Raw genomic sequence first — 18449 nt, forward strand, 5'->3', positions numbered from 1 at the left:
TTCTTTGATTTCTTTTTGTTTTACCTGATTCATTGCTGTCTGCTGGAAAGTAAACTTAGCTTGAAGGGTTTAGAAGGCCTGGTAGTATATAGTGCTTCCCATTCATCAACTGGTGGAAGTGGTCTGAGGATACCACAGGGGAAGCCCATAAAGCACAAGGGTTGGGGCATTGGATGAGTCTTTATGCCAAGTAAACATTAGAAATCAAATGGTACGTAAAAGCCAGAGGTCTGCACTAGTTTGATATGCCTAAAGTCCTTAGAAGTAGCAACCTGGAGATCTTTCAGCAGTAGGACAGAGCAAGTTGGATGGTCAGATGGTCAGCAAATAGCAACCAAGAGATCTTTTAGAAGTAAGTGAAGAAGAGAAGAGAAGGGTTTTGCCTTAGCAGCAAAACCATTTTTGACAATGAGGTAGCTTCAGCTGCCGTGTGTGTTCCTCCTCTCTGGTGAGAATCCTCAGGTATGTTTGCCTTGAGGCTTGCTGGTGATGGTGACTCAAGACAACTGTCTAGCTAATGCAGGGATGGAAGGCAATCGAAAACATTGCTTTGACTGTAGGGCAGAGTTGATAAAAAGACTATCCAAACAACAGCTGCCATAGCAGTCAGGGAATGGTCTTCACTCATGCACAGTATGGCCATACATTATCTCACACATTGATTACAAGTCCCATCAGAAATATCAGTATTATTGTGAAAAATGGTAAGAATCCAGATGGGCTAGCATACCCTCCTCATTTTATCCTTTGCCCACAAGTGATATGGTTTCTTTTCCTCTCCCCACAGGTACAGTTGGTGTCCAGCTTCCAGGAATGCATGAGTATGGTGCCATCGGGGGTTCAACACATGCCACCTCCTCTGCAATGTGGGCTTGTCAACACTGCACCTTCATGAACCAGCCAGGCACGGACCACTGCGAGATGTGTAGCCTCCCTAGGACCTAACACTCCCCATCGTCCTCCTGGGCAAACCTGGGGACCAGACTCACAACCCTCTTAGAAGCCAGGATCGTTTCTCATGATTCTTCCCCTGTAATGATGCCCCAGTGGTGGGCAGACCTGAAGGAGGGGAAAAGGCTACCCTTGGGTCTCTGTGACCCACAGAAGCATCTTGGCACTGTTCTTTCCAGAGGGTACCCACTAGAGAGAGGGATCCAAGGCTGGGTTTTCTGCCAGGCTGAATTTAATCTCAAAACTGGAAATCCCAAAACTGTATCCCTAATGCAAGACATTTAACCTCAGTTTACAGTTTTGCAATTTGTATTTGATAAGAACGGCGCCCTTCTGTGTCACCTGGATTTTGCTTTTCCTGCAGCCTTCCCTTTTCCTTTTGCAATTTCCTCCCTTTTTTATTCTCTTAACTCTTCATCCCCTCCACTCCTTTACCCCATTCCCTTTTTAAAATCTTGTTGGCCCTCTACCTTGTCCTCTACTCCATTACTAGGTGTTGGACGCCTGCTGACAGTGGTGGATGCTTCTAACCCCTCAGCTTGGCCGGTCACCTGGTGAGAATGAGAACCAGCTCAGTCAGCTGAGCTGTGTCTTAGAGCAGGAGGCTTCTTCCCTTGTTGATTTGCATGATTTTTTTTTTCCTTTTTTCACCTTTTCTTTCCTCTCACCAAACTGGGAGGTGAGATTTAAAGGTCTGAATTGGTTATAAGGACAGCAATTTGTAATTCCTGCCTACAGGCCCTTTTGGTTCATTTGTTTTTATTTTTTAAGAGAAAAATACTGCACAAAAGGGAGGTGTGAGAGACTACTTTCCACTTCCCTTACCCCCTTCCCTTCTCAAGCTTTCACCTTAATAAATCCTTTTTAGGGTGTGTGTTTGTGGATGGGCGTGTAGGGGTGTGTGTAGGTGTGTGGATCCACAGTTAGTTATCCTTTGAAGTAAACCTCAGTGCCTGAGTCTTTCCATCAAGCTACACAGTAAGGACAGTTTTAAAAGCAAAAAGTCTAGATTGGGAGAACAGAAGAGTGAGCTGCACCCAGGCAAGTGGAACACTGAAGCTGAGCACTGCAGTTGGGGTTGTTTTGTTTTTTTTTTCTTTTAAAATTTTTAATTAGTGCTGATAGTCCCCTAGGTGTACCAGAGGTGAGCTCAGCTCACCCACAGTATTCAGTATTGTGTTCCTACCCACTAACCTTCTCTTCTCTTCCTACTTCCTGAGTCCTTGGCCTTCTGATTCACTGGCATGTCAACTGTAGCAGTTCCAGGAGGGAATTTAGGGTTCTGCTAAGTATGAGGTCTGCACAAGATCCCCTGAGAAGGCAGCTGAGGAAGTGACTAATGATAGCTATGGGGAGAAAGAACAGAGGTCCTATTGGGATCCCTGCCATCTCTTTACTGGCCAAGGCTCTGCCTGCAGGTGGGTAGGTACATCATAGCCTAGCACCTCCAGGGAAATTCTTTACAATCTTCCCCCATGTTGAGCCAATTGGCATGGCATGGCATGGCATGGGCATCTTAATTACATTCTATCTTGATGCCAGCTGCAAATTATCCTCAGCCTTTCAGCATAAAGGAAAATGGGCACCACTATAGGATACTTCTGCCACTTCTGCACTTCATGATATTTCTTGCATATGCTGAACCCTCTTTTCCTCTTGGGTTCTAGAGAGAATGTTTGCATCTGCTAGTTTGCATGTTGACCTCTGATGTGTCAGAAAGCTCAGTATAAACTTTGGCTGATATCTTTTGGCAGAATTGGCTAGTGGCATTAGCTACTTTCTAGGCCAAGGGTTTGGTTTGGATGAGTATGTTTTGCCTGGGCAGTAACTTCTATGGTGTCGTGTGGTACTGTTGCAATAGAGGATACAGAGTGAAGCGTGAAATCCCGCATAGGGAAGCACCTCTCCAGGTAATCTATTCTAGAGCTGTTGAAAATGGTGTTGGGGACTGAATTTTCTTTTGGAATATTGACTATCCTTTTCAGTTTAGACTTAATTCTTAGGATTGTTCTGGAGGTTTAATGCATCTAGTTAGTGATCTTCCTTATGTACACACACTGAAATCATTCTCTTCATTCCTTTTGAAACCAAGTGGAAACTTAACCTTGCTTCCAAGACTTCATATCACAAAGGTGGGATCAGATCACAGGAAAGAAAGACCCAGACTCCTCCTCTGCTTGCACTAGTCTCCTTTATTTGCTGTATTTGTTTCACTTTACTTTCAACCAACTTCTTTTTCCCTCTGAGAAATTCTGGCATTTACACAACTTTTTGTCCTCTTGATTTTATTTTTCTTTTAGTTTAACTACCTTGGTTCAGTAATGGACTTTGTGCCATTATCCAAAGAAAGCTGTTGAGGGCTAGATGAAGCTACAAATATGGCAACAGTATTGGTAGGAGAGTCCAGCCCCTAACCCAGCTCCTGGCTGCTTCCTTCAGGGTGGATGACTGACCCCAGCCCTGCAGGTGAGTCTGAAGGCACAGTCTGGCCTTCTGGCCTTCCTAAATGCGGGAAGCCTAAACTGGGCTTGTCTCTCCTACCATTAGTATAGGCCATTTTCCTTTTGTTGTCCCAGCCAGAAGCCCATCTCCCATGATGTAGTCCACTGCACTGTCTACAGCAGAGCCAATAATGGTCCCAGGAAAGTGGTGACTCACAAGTGCTCAGTATGGAAGGGCTCATGCAGGCCATTCCAGCAGCCCTTTTTGACAGAGAAGATGTTGGTCTTTTTCTCAGCCCACCTCTTTTCTCCCCTTACAGTTTGCATACCTAAAAACTAGCTATCTGGGGGTGTTGGTGCTCCAGCTTTGCTTGTTTGCAGATGTGCATTTGTTGGATTTGGATTGGAGTTATCTCAATTACAGCCCTGTAAGTGAAACCTAATAAAAGTACCTGAAATGACTGACTGGATCCCCCATTTTGTTGCCCTCCATTTAGTGTTTTCCTTTTTTTTTTTTCAACAAACCAGTATTTTCTTTCATACCACCTTCCCCCACTCTAAAAAGAAAAACAAAGCCCTCATAACGAATTCACATAGTCTAGCAAAACAAATTCCCTTGGCTGTGTCCAAAAGTGTACATCTCACTCTGCATCTTCAGTTCATCTACCTCATGATGATTCCCCATTGGTGGTTCTCTGGAATTGTTAAGTCACTCATTGATCAGAATTCTCAATTCTTTCAAAGTTGCTTGTCTTTACAAGGCTATTATTTTGTAAATTGTTTTGGTTCTGCCCACTTCACTCCATCATTTCATACTTTAGTTTTTTCGAAAACTGCCCCTTTTGTCCTTCATCTTTACAGTATAATTCCATTACATTCATATATCGTGGTCTGTTCAACTGTGCCCCTTTAGTTTCCAGTTCTTTACTGCTTCTGAAAAAAACCCTATAAATAATTATTCATATTTGTCCCTTTCGTTTTCAATCTCTTCAGGGCCTAGCAGGGCCTGGATGACATGCAAGTTAGTGATTTTGGGGAGTAGTTCAAATTGCTTTCCAGGATTGTTGAAGCAATATATGTTCTACCAGCAGTTCGTCTTTGTTCCTGTTAGCTTGCAGCTCCTCCAACATGTCATTTTCCTCTTTTGTCACCTTTACTAATCTGGTGGGTGTGAGGTAGAACCTCAGCTTTGCTTTATTTTGCATTTTTCTAATAGTGATTTGGAGCATTTTTTTCCCCAAATAATTGTTGGTAGCTTGGATTTATTTCTTGAAAAACTGACTTTTTCATATCTTTTGACCATTAGTAATTTGGGGAATCTACTTCATTTGCTGTTGAACTGTGGAATCCAAGGGTCTTTCCCACCCAAATTATCTTCCCTGGTATTAAAAAATTCACCACAAGATTGTGGCCTTTGCTTCCCAGTGTTAGTCCATCATTTATTTCCTGATGTTTCAGTGATGCATTTATGATCCATTTGTTGCTACAAGTTAGTTTTGTAGCTTTTTATTAGCGGGGTCCTCATTGAGCTTTCTTCCTTTTGTACCCTTAATTCTCCTGTTTCTCAGCATTTCTTTTCCACTATCCTTGGAGAATTAGTTGAAAATGGCTGCAAAACTTTTTTTGCCTATATTCTTGAGCAGTAATAAGAGTGAAGAAATGGTGTGTTGACTGCTGGATTAATTTTTGGGTAGGCTGATAGAAGGCTGTTAAAATACCAAAAGCTAGATTTATGTTCGATTTGCAGCCCCTGGTGCAACCACGTGGTACTCTATACCATCTCCAGCTGTAAGCCCACTGTCACTGAATTAGTGAGACTTTGGCCTTGACTGTCATTTTGCAGCCTTCCCAGGTTGACCTCTTCTGTGGACAACATGATATTCAGAAGGAGTAACTGTAGTTAAGCAGCAAATCTGTTGCATCTCTTTCGACACTGACTCATCTTCCTGATCCTAGGGGGAGTGCCAGGGAAGCAGGTACAGAGTGATACCAAGCGCCTGAAACCTCTTTCAGGATACATCCAGGCTTGCATTGTGCACCGCTCTAAGGTCTTTGTTTTCCTACTCAAGCTGTATTCGAAGGTAACTTTTAAAATTAACAAACATTGATTCCCTATGGCATGGAAGGCATTTGGATACAAAGCTGAAAAACAGTCTCTGCCTACCAAGAGCTTATGGCCTGCCTACACAACTTAAACATGTACCTAGGTAAGTAAATATGAGGTGTTGGAGGATGGGGAAGGGACTAAAAACTGGAGAAATTGAGCACGGCCTCCTTTAAAAGGCAGCATTTAAACAGCCTTGAAGGGGCACCCTAGCAGTTCTAAGGGGGAGACCATTGCAGACAGAGGGAGCAGCCTCTGATGAAGAAGAGCAAGGAGGCCAGTTTGGCTGGACTTCAGAATGCATGAGGAGCAGTAATGTACACTCTGGAGAAACGGATGAAGCAGGTTGTGAAGGACTTTGCCAAACAGAGTAGTTTCCTTGTTGAGCAAGAAGGTGATGTGGCTGCAGCTGTGTGGAGGATGGATTAGAGAGCAGATGGGTCTTCAGGTAGGGAGACCAGTCAGGAGGCTATTGCAACAATTCAGGTGTATGAAGATGAGGGTTTGAACCTGAGTAAGTGTGAATGGAGCAGAGGAGATAAATGTGTGAGATGTGGAATTGGAATCCATAGAATTTGCAAACTGATTAGATGGTTGGCGGGAAAAGTGAATATGGAGTGTGATTGAGGTTTTAAACCTGGGTGAATGGAAGAATAGTCAAATCAACATTTATTAGGTACCTACTATGTGCCAGGTATTATGTTAAGCACGGGTTGTGTCCTTAACAGAAATTGGAAAGTTAGGTGGGATATAAATAGTTTTAGAAATGTTGAGTTTCAGATGCCCATAGGACATGCAGGTGAAGATGTCCAGCTAGTAGCTGGAGGTACACGACATGCAGCTCAGAAGAGATGAAGGCTTGATATGTAGATTTGGGAGTCATCTGCACAGATAATGGTAGTTGTGCCCAGTTGACCAATAAACATTAAAAGCCTGCTATGTACCAAGCACTGTGCTGGGGGCTGGGGATATAATGAAAGAAAAAGTCAGTTCCTGCTTTCAAGGAGTTCACCGTCTAATAGGGAGACAACATGCAAACAGCTATGTACATAAATTGGAGATGATCAACAGAGGGAAGGCACTAGCACTAATGGCAATCTGGAAAGACTTCTTGTAGAAGGTGGGATTTTAAGTGGGACTTAAAGGAAGCCAGGGAAACCAAGAAATGAGAAGGGAGAAAATGCCAGGCTTGGGGGGGGATGGCCATTGAAAACTCCTGGAGTCAGGAGAGGGCGAGGACCTAGTTTGCCTAGGGAAAAAAAAAGGGCATAGGGCAGAGGCCTTGGATCCATCTACAAATGTAAGACAAGCCATAGATCATGATGATGATGATCCTGGAAAGGAAGGAAACCCAGATAGATTATGGCATGAAAACCCAGGATGGAGATTGATCAGGAGAGTCAAATACTGTGGAGGTGAAGGATGAGAATGACAAAAAGGATATTTTTAGAAATAGAAGGATCACTAATGACCTTGGGAGAAACAATTTAAGCCAAATGGTGAGATTCAGTGGTAGGGATGAAACCAGATGGCAAGGGTTAGAGAAGTGAGTGGAAGGTGAAAAAGTAGAGGTAATGAGCATAGATACTTTTTCTAGGAGTTTGAAGTAGAAGTGAGGACAGTAACTTAAGGGAATGGTTGGAACTAGTTAAGGGGTTTTTTTGTTCGTTTTTAAAGAATGCGAGTCATCTGGTAGTGTTTGTGGGCATTAGGAAAGGAGCCAGAACATAAGGAGAGGTTGGAGATTAGGGAGGAAGAATGTTCAAAGGGGCAACATGAGGGGACAGGATCAAAGACACAAATTGGCATTGACAGCCTCTGAAACTCCAACAAAGGAGAAAATAAGGGATGGTGTTAAGGCTACTTCAAGTGTAGAAGGGAGAGCTTGTGATTTCTGTAAATAAGGAAACAAGGTCCTTTAATGAGGGGAAGGTGGAGGGTGGGGTGTAAATAAATGGCTTGAGATTTGGAAAGGATTTTTTGAGGAATCTGGGCAGCGAGTTGGCGCAGTGGGTAGAGTACAGGGCCTAGAATGAGGAAGATGTCTTCCTGAGTTCAAATCCAGCCTCAGACACTTAATAGCTGTGTGACCCTGAGCAAGTCATTTAACCCTGTTTGCTTCAGTTTCCTCATCTATACAATGAGCTAGAGAAGGAAATGGTAAATTACTTCAGTCTTTACCAAGAAAATGGGGTCACGAAGAGTTGGATATGACTGAAAAACAACTGAACAACAACTTTTGAGGAGTTAGACAATCAGGAAGAAGTAAAAAGATTGGCATGCAACAGTGAGAATACAGTTGAGGTTAGATGGCATAAATTTGCCGTGGACACAGTGCCATTGTGTGACTTATTCTAGGAGCATTCAGCAGCATGAATAGCTGAGAAGGCGGAATAGAACAAAGAGAAAAGTGATTCAAGACTTGAGAACGATATATAGTTAAATCATTTAACTAGAAGGTCAAGACTTTGAAGGGAAGAAAATAAGGCTAGAAGAAGGGTAATTGCCTGGGAAAGCAGGAATGGGTAGAGTGACTAGAGGTTATGGTCACACTAAAGGCAATAAAACACATATGTCTATATAGGTATGATGCAAGTCTAACAAAAAATGCCATGGCTGGAGCATAGAGGTTATGGGCTCCTTTTGACTCTGGACGGATAACTTGGTGGGATCATGTTCAGTTTTGGGACAGCTTGATCCACCTAGGCAATCATCCTTTCTTCAGCCTTTGGCTTTTTACATTATGATCTTGGTATCCAGGGTATGGAAGCTTTACTTAAATCTTTGATTCAGGCTTATGTATAAGATCTCCCCCAAAAGGGGGAGTGGAAAAGTACTCAGTGTGCACTCTAGATCAGGTATAGGACAGGTATTTGTTCCCCACATAAAAAATGCTTAACACAAAAGTTCTCACAAGTTCAAAATAACAAAAAATAATGTACAGTAACATAACTACTGTTATATTCAGTACACATTGATAGAAATTTTAAATAAGCCCAGAGGTTGAGACTTTTCAGGACATTTTATATTTTATTTCATCTCGACACTGCCTCCCTCAAAATCCATGTCTTTTAGCAAGAAGGTCAGAGATTAGGCTTATTTTCCAGCCAGTGGTCCTATCCAAGGGTGGTGGACAGAGACTCCCTCCAAAGACTGAAGATCCAGAATCTCCAAAACTCTCAAACTAACAAAGTGGCCTACAAGTCTGGATATGTCTATCTTGGGATCAGTACTCATTAAAGGCCAGGAAAGAACAAACACTAAAAAAATAGACCAAAACCCAGGACTTGGGCAAGATGTGAACTTTAGCTGCCGAGTACTCATGGCCATATAGCAGCCAAGGTGGAGTGAATTGCCCTACCTCCCATCCTTCCCAGGAGGAGCAAAATAATTCTGACATGCAATCAGGAAAAAGGAGAGTAAAAAAAAGAGAGCCAGGGGCCAGCATAACTTTTTTTGTTGTTTTTAACATCTCAACTCTCCTGCTCAGTGACCAATAAAGGTGTTATCTCTTCATCTCAAAGCACCAAGTCTTCTCACTAAATCTCTCTGTCTCTTTGTCTCTCTGTCTCTGTCTCTGTCTCACACACACACAGAGCAGAAATACTTTCTCTGTACCACCCTTGTTTTAAAAGGTACAAAGGAGACTTCATATCCACCCTCCCCCCAGCACCTAGCACGGAGCCTGGCACATGGATGCTTAACAAATACTTGTTGATTGATTGGTTAGTTGATTGATGGGATCAAAGAAGAGAGCCACACAAAGGGTTCTGGGAAAATTTGAAGAGGAAGAGAATGGGAAGGTTTGGAGAAGACTTGATAGATTTGATGGCCCTTGACCTCAAAAGAGGGAGAAACAAGCAAAGAAAAGGGAGTGTATTCCAGCCAGAGGAAATGGATTGAGAGAGCACATGGTGGCACCAGAGGAGCAGGCCGACCACAAGATATGTTGGAACCAAATTATGATGGGTCTTAAATGCCAAGATAAGGATTTTGTGTTTTCCTCAGGATTAAGTGAGTCCATCCATGGTTGGCAAATAAGGACCTTCTCTGGACCTTGCCAATGAGAAATGGGTTTGGCTTAGTCATGCAGACAAAGCTGAAATGGGAATCTGCTCCTGAATTCTCATTCCAGTTATGCCGCTGATTGACTACATATTCTTGTGCCAGCTGAACCTCCTGATTCTGGGGCCTCTCTTTTGGGATACAGGGTAGTATCCTGATGACTCTACTTACTCATCCAGGTGTGGAAAGAATTGAGCCCAGCTGAGGGTTTTCTTAGAGAAACCTCTTGGTGGAGATAGCCCATGGGACTTGGGATCCCTTCCATGTGACTAGCTCACGATGGAGAAGGGAAGCATTTCCCCACGTGTGTTAACAATTCACGGGAAAATTCAAAAATTCCAAGTCTAAACTGTGCCCTCCCCGCTCTCCTGGCGGGAGATATCAGCTATTCGATGATGTCATCTGCTGCCTCAGCATGCATTCTTTCCCATGTTCCCTTCAGTGGCTTTTTCATCTCCTCATATAATTGCCAAATTCCATCATGTAATTTCTCTGTCCTTAGGGAGATTGCACCACCTCCAGATTTAGCATAGTTACACTCTGCATTTCAGTTATACATTCCCCTGTCTTTACTACTCCCTCCTGAGAGTAGAAAGTGTTTCATTCTTCGTGTTTGCATCCCCAGCATGTAGCACAGTGCCTGGCACATAGATACTTAATAAAATGTTCTTTGATTGATTAGTAAGGTCTTGTAGTACACCTATTCCCTAGTGTATTCTCTAGCGTAGGCATCCCTGTCCCCTTTGCTAGTCTACTTGTTAGCTACCTTTTAGCCAATTACCAATCTGAGTTGGGACAAGATTTCACAAGCACTTCAAGTCCTGGTCTTCAGACATTTCCAATTGTCCCTTGCTCCAGAATAATCCTAACTCAGGTTCCTTACCAAGGAGAGAGAGTCTATTTATAATCATAAGCCTTCATGTCAGGAAGCTATGTGGCTTGACTTTGTAATCTTGTGTGAAGAGAAATGGAAAACATACAGCATTGGTGGAAGAGAGAAAGGAAGAGGAAATGCCTTTACTAAGCAACTACTCTGGCCAGGCAGAGTACTCAGTGTTGTACAAATATTAATGTATTAGATCATCACAATAACCTTGTCAGGTAAGTGATACTAAGTCCCCATTTGAGGAAACTGAGGCAGACAGAAGTGACTTGCCCAGGTCACACAGTTAATAATTATCTGAGACCAGATTTAAACTCATTTTCTTCATTGAAGGTACTGTGTCACCTAGCTGCCTAACAGATGGAACAGTAAATTCTGGGATTCTCTTTGATAAAAGATTACTGATAGAAGATAGGGTAGGCAAAGACATCAGCTAAACTCACTCTGGCTCCTCCACTATCCATTTCTTGATTGACCACTTAGTCTTTTCCTCTTTGCATTGAGGGAGACAAATAAGGACCGCATATTAACATAAGGAAAGATTAGGAAGTTGGGATTGGCTTCCTCCAATCATTAATTAAAGATATCCTTTGCAACATTTACAGGATCATGAGGTCATAGGATTTGGAACTGGAAAGTACATTGGGGGTCATCTAGTCCAGGCACTCCATGTTACTGAGAAGCTCAATGTCACACTGATAGTAAGCATTTATTAAGCACCTGCTATGTTCCAGGCACTGTTAAGTGCTGGGGATACAAAAAGGTTAAAAAAAAAATTATCTCTGCCCAAAACCTAATGGGGGAAGCAAGAAGTAAACATGTACGAACAAGCTGTGTACAGGATAAATAAGAAATAAGTAAGAGAAGAAAGGCACTGGAGTTATGAAGGGCTGGGAAAGGCTGCCTGTGGAAGATAGGATATTAGAAAGCCAATAGGCAGAGATTAGGAAGGAGAGCATTCAAAGCATGAGAGATGGCCAGGGAAAATGCCCAGAGCCAAGAGAGGCAGTGTTTTGTTTGTGGAACAGCCAGGAGGGCAGTGTTACTAGATCAAAGAAGACCTCCCAGAGAGTAAAGTATAAGAAGAGAGGGCTCGATTATGGAGGGTTTTGAATGCCAGAGCATTTTGTAGTTGATCTTAGAGATGACAGGGAGTCATTGGAATTTATTGAGTGAGGGGTGACATGGTCTGATCTGCACTTTAGGAAAATTGTTGTGGTGACTGAATGGAAGATGGAGTGGAGTGGACGGAGACTTAAGGTACACAGACGCACTAGCAGCTCTTGGAATAGTCCAAGTGGTGTCCAGATGCCAGAATGGTGACAGTGTCGGATAAGAGAAGGATGCATATTGGAGAGATGTTGCAAAGGTGAAATAGACCTTGGTAACAGATTAGGTATGGGGGGTAAGAGATGATGAGAAATCCAGGATGACTCTTAGGTTGTGAGCTTGAGGGATTGGGAAGATGGTGTTACTCTTGACCAGAGGTTCCTAAACTTATTTGGCCTACCACCCTTTAACAAAAAAATACTCAGCACCACCCCACCCCACCCCTGAAATCTACTTTCTTTAACCCTTTAATGGTTTTTAAAAAATTTGTGTCATTTAAAAAAATATAGGTTTTTTTAAATGACACAATTTAAATTTAATAATTTATTGTAAATTTGTGTTTTTTTTCTGCATTGAAATTTTGATGATGCAGTATTGCATCATGTAGCTATATAGTATCATATTGTAAATGTGCACATATTCTTGCCAATGCATGCTGGACTTCCTGACAATGTGCTACAGGCTCGCCTGCCAACACTTGCTTGTTAAGACCTGTCTTCGGACTTGAGCACTGATCAGTTATAACTTGCATTTTGTGTGTTTATTTGGAAAATAATGTAATCACTACAACTTTAACTCTGTTACACAACAGATGAAGCATGTACAAATGGTTTTTCAAAATTTTCTTCTCTTCTTACGCTTCCACCGCACCCTTATTTTTATTCAATGTTTCCCCAGTTACACCCAGGGCTACTACTGCCCGCTGGATCATTTTAGCACTCCCCTAAGGGAGTGGTATCATCCACTTTGGGAGCCTTTGTATCATCCAGTAATAGGGAAGTTAGGAAGGGAGATGGGTTTAGAGGAAAAGATAATGAGTTCCATGTTGGACACATTTGAGTTTGAGATGACTATTGGACATCCAGTTCACAATATCTGAAAAGCAGTTGAATATGAGAGGTTGGGACAGGATAGATAAATATGAGAATTATCAGCATAGAGATGATAATTAAATCCATAGGAGCTGATGAGATTATCAAGTAGTATAGAGGGAGAAGTGAAGAGGGCTGTGGAACCCTATGGTTAGAGGGCATTATCTGGATCTGGATTTGGATCCAGTAAAGGAGGAGGAGCAGTCAACTAGGCAAGAGGGGAACCAGAATAGTGCGGTATCTCAGAAATTCAGAAAGAAGAGAGTATCCAGGAAGACAGAGTAATCAACAGTGTCAAAGTTTGCAGAGATAAAGGAGAATGAGGATTGAGAAAAGGCCGTTGAATTTGGCAATTAAGAGATCATTAGTAACTTCAGGAAGAGCTGTTTCAGTTGAATAATGTGAGGTGTTAAGAAGAGCTCCAGAGGAAAGAAAGAGGAGACACCTATTTTACATGGTCTTTTCAGGGGGTTTAGAGACAATGGGCAGAAGAGATAGGAGTCCATAGTTATCAAGGATGGAAAGATCAAGTGAAGGTTTGTTGTTAGTTTTTTTTGTTTGTTTTTGGGGTTTTTTTGTAGGTGGCAGAGACATGGGGCATGGGCATCTTTGTAGGCAGTAGAGAGTGAGCCAAAAGAAAGGGAGAGATTGAAAATAAGTAATAGAGTGGGAATGACAAAAGAGGGCACTCTGGAGGAGATGAGATGGAGTAAGATCATTTGAACAAGTAGAAGGGTTAGCCTTGGTAAGGGATAAGGCCATGTTATCATGTGAGACAGGGATGAAGGAGGTTACAGTAGTAGGAAGCATCTGAGTTATAGGAGATGAGGGAAGAAGAGGAAGTTCATGGTGAATAGCTTCATTTTTTTTTCCTGTAAAATATGAGGCAGGATTCTCAACTGAGAGAATAGGGGGAAGGGAGTCATGAGAGATTTAAGGAGGAATGAAAAGGTTTGGAATAGTTGCTATGGAGAGTGGGATAGTGAGTTGATAAAAGAGGTACGGTGGAATTGCCTTGCAGCAGTGAGGGCCCAGTTGAGGTTATATAACATAAATTTGTAGTGGACCAGTCAGAACAGTTTATGTGATTTAGAGAATCAAGTAAAAAATTACTTGAAATAATAGACAAATTTAGCAAAGTTGCAGGATATAAAATAAACCCATACAAATCATTGGCATTTCTATATACTGTTAACAAAGCCCAACAGCACGAGATAGAAAGAGAAATTCCATATAAAGTTACATTATAAAATATTTGGGAGTCGACCTGCCAAAACAAACTCAGTAACTACATGAACACAAATAAAGTCAGATCTAAATAATTGGAAAAATGTCAGTTGCTCATGGGTAGGCTAAGCTAATATGATAAAAATGGCAATTCTACCTAAACTAATTTACTTATTCAGTGCCATACCAATCGAACTACCAAAAAATTATTTTATAGAGCTAGAAAGAACAATAACAATTTATTTGGAAGAACAAAAGGTCCAGGATATCAAGGGAATTAATGAAAAGAAATGCAAGGGAAGGTGGCCTAGCCATTCCAGATCTTGAATTGTATTATAAAGCAGCAATCATCAAAACTGCTTGGTACTGGTTAAGAAATAGAGTAGTGGATCAATGGAATAGGTTATGTATGCAAGACGCAACAGTTAATGACTACAGTAATATACTATTTGATAAAGCCAAAGACTCCAGCTTCTGGGATAAGAAATCACTATTTAACAAAAACTGCTGGGAAAACTAGAGAATAGTATGGCAGAAACTGGGCACAGACCAACATCTTACACCCTATACCTATATAAAGTCAAAATGGGTCCATGATTTAGGTATAAAGACTGATACTGTTAGCAAACTAGGAGAGCAAGGAATAGTTTACCTATCAGAACTATGGAGAAGGGAAGAATTTATGACCAAACAAGAGAGAGAGAACATTATGAAATGCAAAATGGGTAATTTTGATTACATTAAATTGAAAAGTTTTTCCACATACAAAGCCAATGCAACCAAGATTGGGAGGGAAGCAGAAAACTGGGAAAGAATTTTTACAATGTATCTCTGATAAAGGCCTCATTTCTAAAATACATAGAGGACTGAGTCAAATTTATAAGCATACAAGTCATTCCCCAATTGATAAATGGTCGAAGGATATGAACAGGCAGTTTTCAGAGGAAGAAGTTAAAGCTATCTATAGTCATATGAAAAAAATGCTGTAAATCACTATTGATTAGAGAAATGCAAATCAAAATGACTCTGAGGTACCACATCACATCTACCAGATTGGCTAACCTGAAAATGGCTAATAGGAAAATGATAAATGTTGGAGAAGATATGGGAAAATTGAAATATTAGTGCGTTGTTGGTGGAGTTGTGAACTGATCCAACCATTCTGGAGAGCAATTTGGAACTATGCCCAAAGGGCTATAAAATTGTGCATACCCTTTAACCCAGCAATACCACTTCTAGGTCTGTATCCCAAAGAGATCATAAAAATGGGAAAAGGACCCACATGCACAAAAATGTTTATAGCAGCTCTTTTTGTGGTGGCAAAGAATTGGAAATTGAGGGGATTTCAGAATTCATGAACATGGAGTTGGCACATTTGTGGATGATGACAAGATCAAGAATATGACCATGTTTGGGCAGCTAGGAAATACTGTGGATAGAGTTCAGGGCCTGGAGTCAGGAAGACCTGAGTTCAAATATGAACTAGCTGTGTGACCCTGGGCAAGTCATTTAACCTCTGTTTGTCTGTTTCCTCAACTGTAAAATAGGGATAATAACAGCACCTACCCCATAGTACTGTTGTGAGGATAAAGTGAGATGATAATTATAAAGGGCTTAGAACAGTTCCTGGCCCGTAGTAAATGCTGTATAAATGCTAGTTGCTATTATTATGTTTATTATTAGTATTAGTGTATGGCTAATTGGGTCAGGAATAGGTTGAGGAATTGAGTTGTTAGGGTGTTTGAGGTAGAATCAATATGTATCTTGAAGTTCCCTAGTATAAGATTGAGGGGGCTGGGAATAAAATAGTAAATAAGCAGATATAGGATTCAGGCCTAGGTCTTCTGATAGAAAATTCTGTGCTCTTTGCATAATATATGTCACTCTTATCACCTCTGTAATACAGAGAAATTTTTGATTCAAAGATTTATTACCTGGGCTTGCCTGGGCATGCCCAGTTCTATGCACCCTGAAGGGCCTTTGAATCATGTCTAGGCCTCTGTGTGCCCTGTCATGTGAGTGAGTGTAGTCTCCTTTGATTGATTGCTTGTATCTTTAAAACTAGCAAGACTATGCTATTCAAACAGGCAGTTTTCAGAAGAAGAAATCAAAGCTATCTATAGTTATATGAAAAAATGCTCTAAATCACTATTGATTATATATAAATGCAAATTAAAATAACTCTGAGATACCACCTCACACTTATCAGATTGACTAGTATGACAGAAAAAGGAAAATAACAAATGTTGGAGGGGATGTAGAAAAATAGGGACACTAACACACTGTAAGTTGTAAACAGATCCAGCCATTCTGGAGAACAATTTGGAGCTATGCCCAAAGGTCTATAAAACTGTGCATACCCTTTAACCCAGCAATACCACTACTAGGTCTGTATTCCAAAGAGATCAAAGAATAAGGAAAAGGACTTATATGTAAAAAAAAATTTATATGGGGGCAGCTAGGTGGCACAGTGGATAGAGCACCGGCCCTGAAGTCAGGAGGACCTGAGTTCAAATCCGGCATCAGACCAAACACTTGACATGAATTAGCTATGTGACTCTGTGCAAGTTATTTAACCCCCCAATTGCCTTTAAAAAAAAAATTTATAGCAGCTCTTTTTGTGATGGGAAAGAATTGGAAATTGAGGGGATGCCCATCAATAGTTAAACAAGTTGTGGTATATGATTGTGATGGAATACTATGCTCTGCTATGGAATACTAATGCTGTAAGAAATGGTGAGCAGGATGCTTTTAGAAAAACCTGGGAAGACTTACATGAACTGCTGCAAAGTGGAGTGAGCAGAACCAGAAGAACACTCTATGTAGTAACAGCAATATTGTTTGATAATCAACTGTGAATGACTTAGCTATTTTTAGCAATACAATCATCCAAGACAATTCTGAAAGGACTTATAGTGAAAAGTGCCATCCACCTCCAGAGCAAAAACTGATGGTGTATGAATGCAGATAGAAGCATACTTTTTTGGTTATTAATAATCTTTTTATTGCTAAGGAAAATAATAGTTTGCTTTAATGTAAAGAACAAAGATTTTAGTTTCCTTCATCTCACAATTTTCTTTTTAACTCTTAAATATTTGGTGGAGAAATTGGAATGAATCTAATATTTTACAAGTATTATGATGAAATGTGCCATGCAATCTCAACAAATTTTGGATTTCATGTTAATAATGTATTAGATTTATATCATGAGAGAGGAAAACAAAAGCTATTCTAGAGGCATATTTTTTAAACCTTTATTATTCTTGGGTTTTTGTTTTCTTTTACAACAGGGCTAATGTGGAAATGCTTTGCAAGACTCCACATGTATAATATATGTAAAATTGATTGCTTTCTCAATAAGGGTGGAAAGGAAGAAAAGATGAAGAGAATTTGGAACTCAGCATTTTAAAAATGAATGTTAGGGGCAGCTAGGTGGCATAGTGGATAGAGCATCAGCTCTGAAGTCAGGAGGACCTGAGTTCAAATTCGGCCTCAGACCAAACACTTGACACTTACTAGTTGTGTGACCCTGGGCAAGTCCTTCAACCCCAATTGCCTAAAAAAAAATAAAAGAATGTTAAAAATTGTTGTTTACATGTAATTGAAAAAAAATAAAATAAAAATTTAATTAAAAAAAAGACAACTATTCAATCTCTTTTTCTCCCATTCTTTTTTTAGCTATTCTTATCTGCTGAGTTTAGAGTGAAGATCACAGTTTACCCACAGCACAGACACCATGAACTGAACCGGTGAGAGGGAAAGGACTCCTTCCCCGCTCCCTCTTCTATCCTGGCTCAGAGAAATGGGCCTAGAAGTGTTTGTTGATGTTTGTTGCTTGTTTGTCCTCCTCGGTTTCAGGTGTCCAAGGTGGAGTTGGAGCCATGAAGAGCCAAGATGACAGGTGGGATGTGCAGCCAGCCAACCTGGCATAGAAGCCCTGAGAAGCCAGGTGCCAGGGCCTTGAGCTTGAAAGAGATTTTGGACTTAGAATTGGGACTGTACTTTATAGAAACCTATCTACACTATGGACCTAATCCCCTTCCTCCCCAGAAACTGAGGTGTTGCTGGTGGGGTTAGAATTATGCCTCCCACATGATGGGGGAGTAAGTTTGTATATTTGTGATTAAACTTTCTGAAGTAAAAAGCTCTGTGTAAAAGCTAATCTGACTGTTGGTGATTAATGGAATTGGGATAGAGGGGAGCCTCTCCTACAGTTGAGTAGAGGCCAGAGTAATTTGCAGAAAGCCTAGACATTCCTCAATCCCCTTAAGGTAACCAGAGAACCTGGGTAAGGGACAAAATGGTAAAATCGAACCTACCCAGCCTTCTGGAAGTAGGGACCAGGCTAGTTAGTGTTAACAGATTAATGTCCAGGGAATCCCAAATGGCAGAGTAGTAGGAGGTAATGTGGTGAACTCTCCTTCACAAACTTCTCCAAATAGATTCAGAAAATGCACCAGACTGAATCTTTATGGGAAAATCCAGAAAAAGTCACAATGGGTCATTTATCCAGCTCAACCCAGCCTGAGGAGACAGGGAGGTCTGTGGACACTGAGGGAATGAGTTGGCTCAGAAAC

The 18449-nt window shown here is 41.1% G+C and overlaps 1 protein-coding gene and 1 long non-coding RNA gene across 2 annotated transcripts in view; both read left to right on the forward strand.

The window, feature by feature from the left end:
* The window catches only part of NPLOC4 (NPL4 homolog, ubiquitin recognition factor), a 58965-nt gene extending 55111 nt beyond the window's left edge, over positions 1-3854 (forward strand). Inside the window, exon 17 of the mRNA XM_027850139.1 lies at positions 788-3854. Within this exon, the coding sequence (XP_027705940.1) occupies positions 788-945 (158 nt within the window). The 3' untranslated portion in view covers positions 946-3854. The remainder of the gene's footprint in view (positions 1-787) is intronic.
* Positions 3855-5294: 1440 nt separating this feature from the next.
* LOC114034382 lies at positions 5295-18034 on the forward strand. Its single transcript, XR_003568097.1, has 2 exons — positions 5295-5599; positions 17551-18034. It is a non-coding gene; the product is annotated as an uncharacterized LOC114034382 (long non-coding RNA).
* The last annotated feature ends 415 nt before the right edge of the window (positions 18035-18449 follow it).

Source organism: Vombatus ursinus, unplaced genomic scaffold (assembly GCF_900497805.2).
Source record: "Vombatus ursinus unplaced genomic scaffold, bare-nosed wombat genome assembly UNPS02008996.1, whole genome shotgun sequence".
In the NCBI taxonomy this organism is placed as follows: Eukaryota; Metazoa; Chordata; class Mammalia; order Diprotodontia; family Vombatidae; genus Vombatus; species Vombatus ursinus.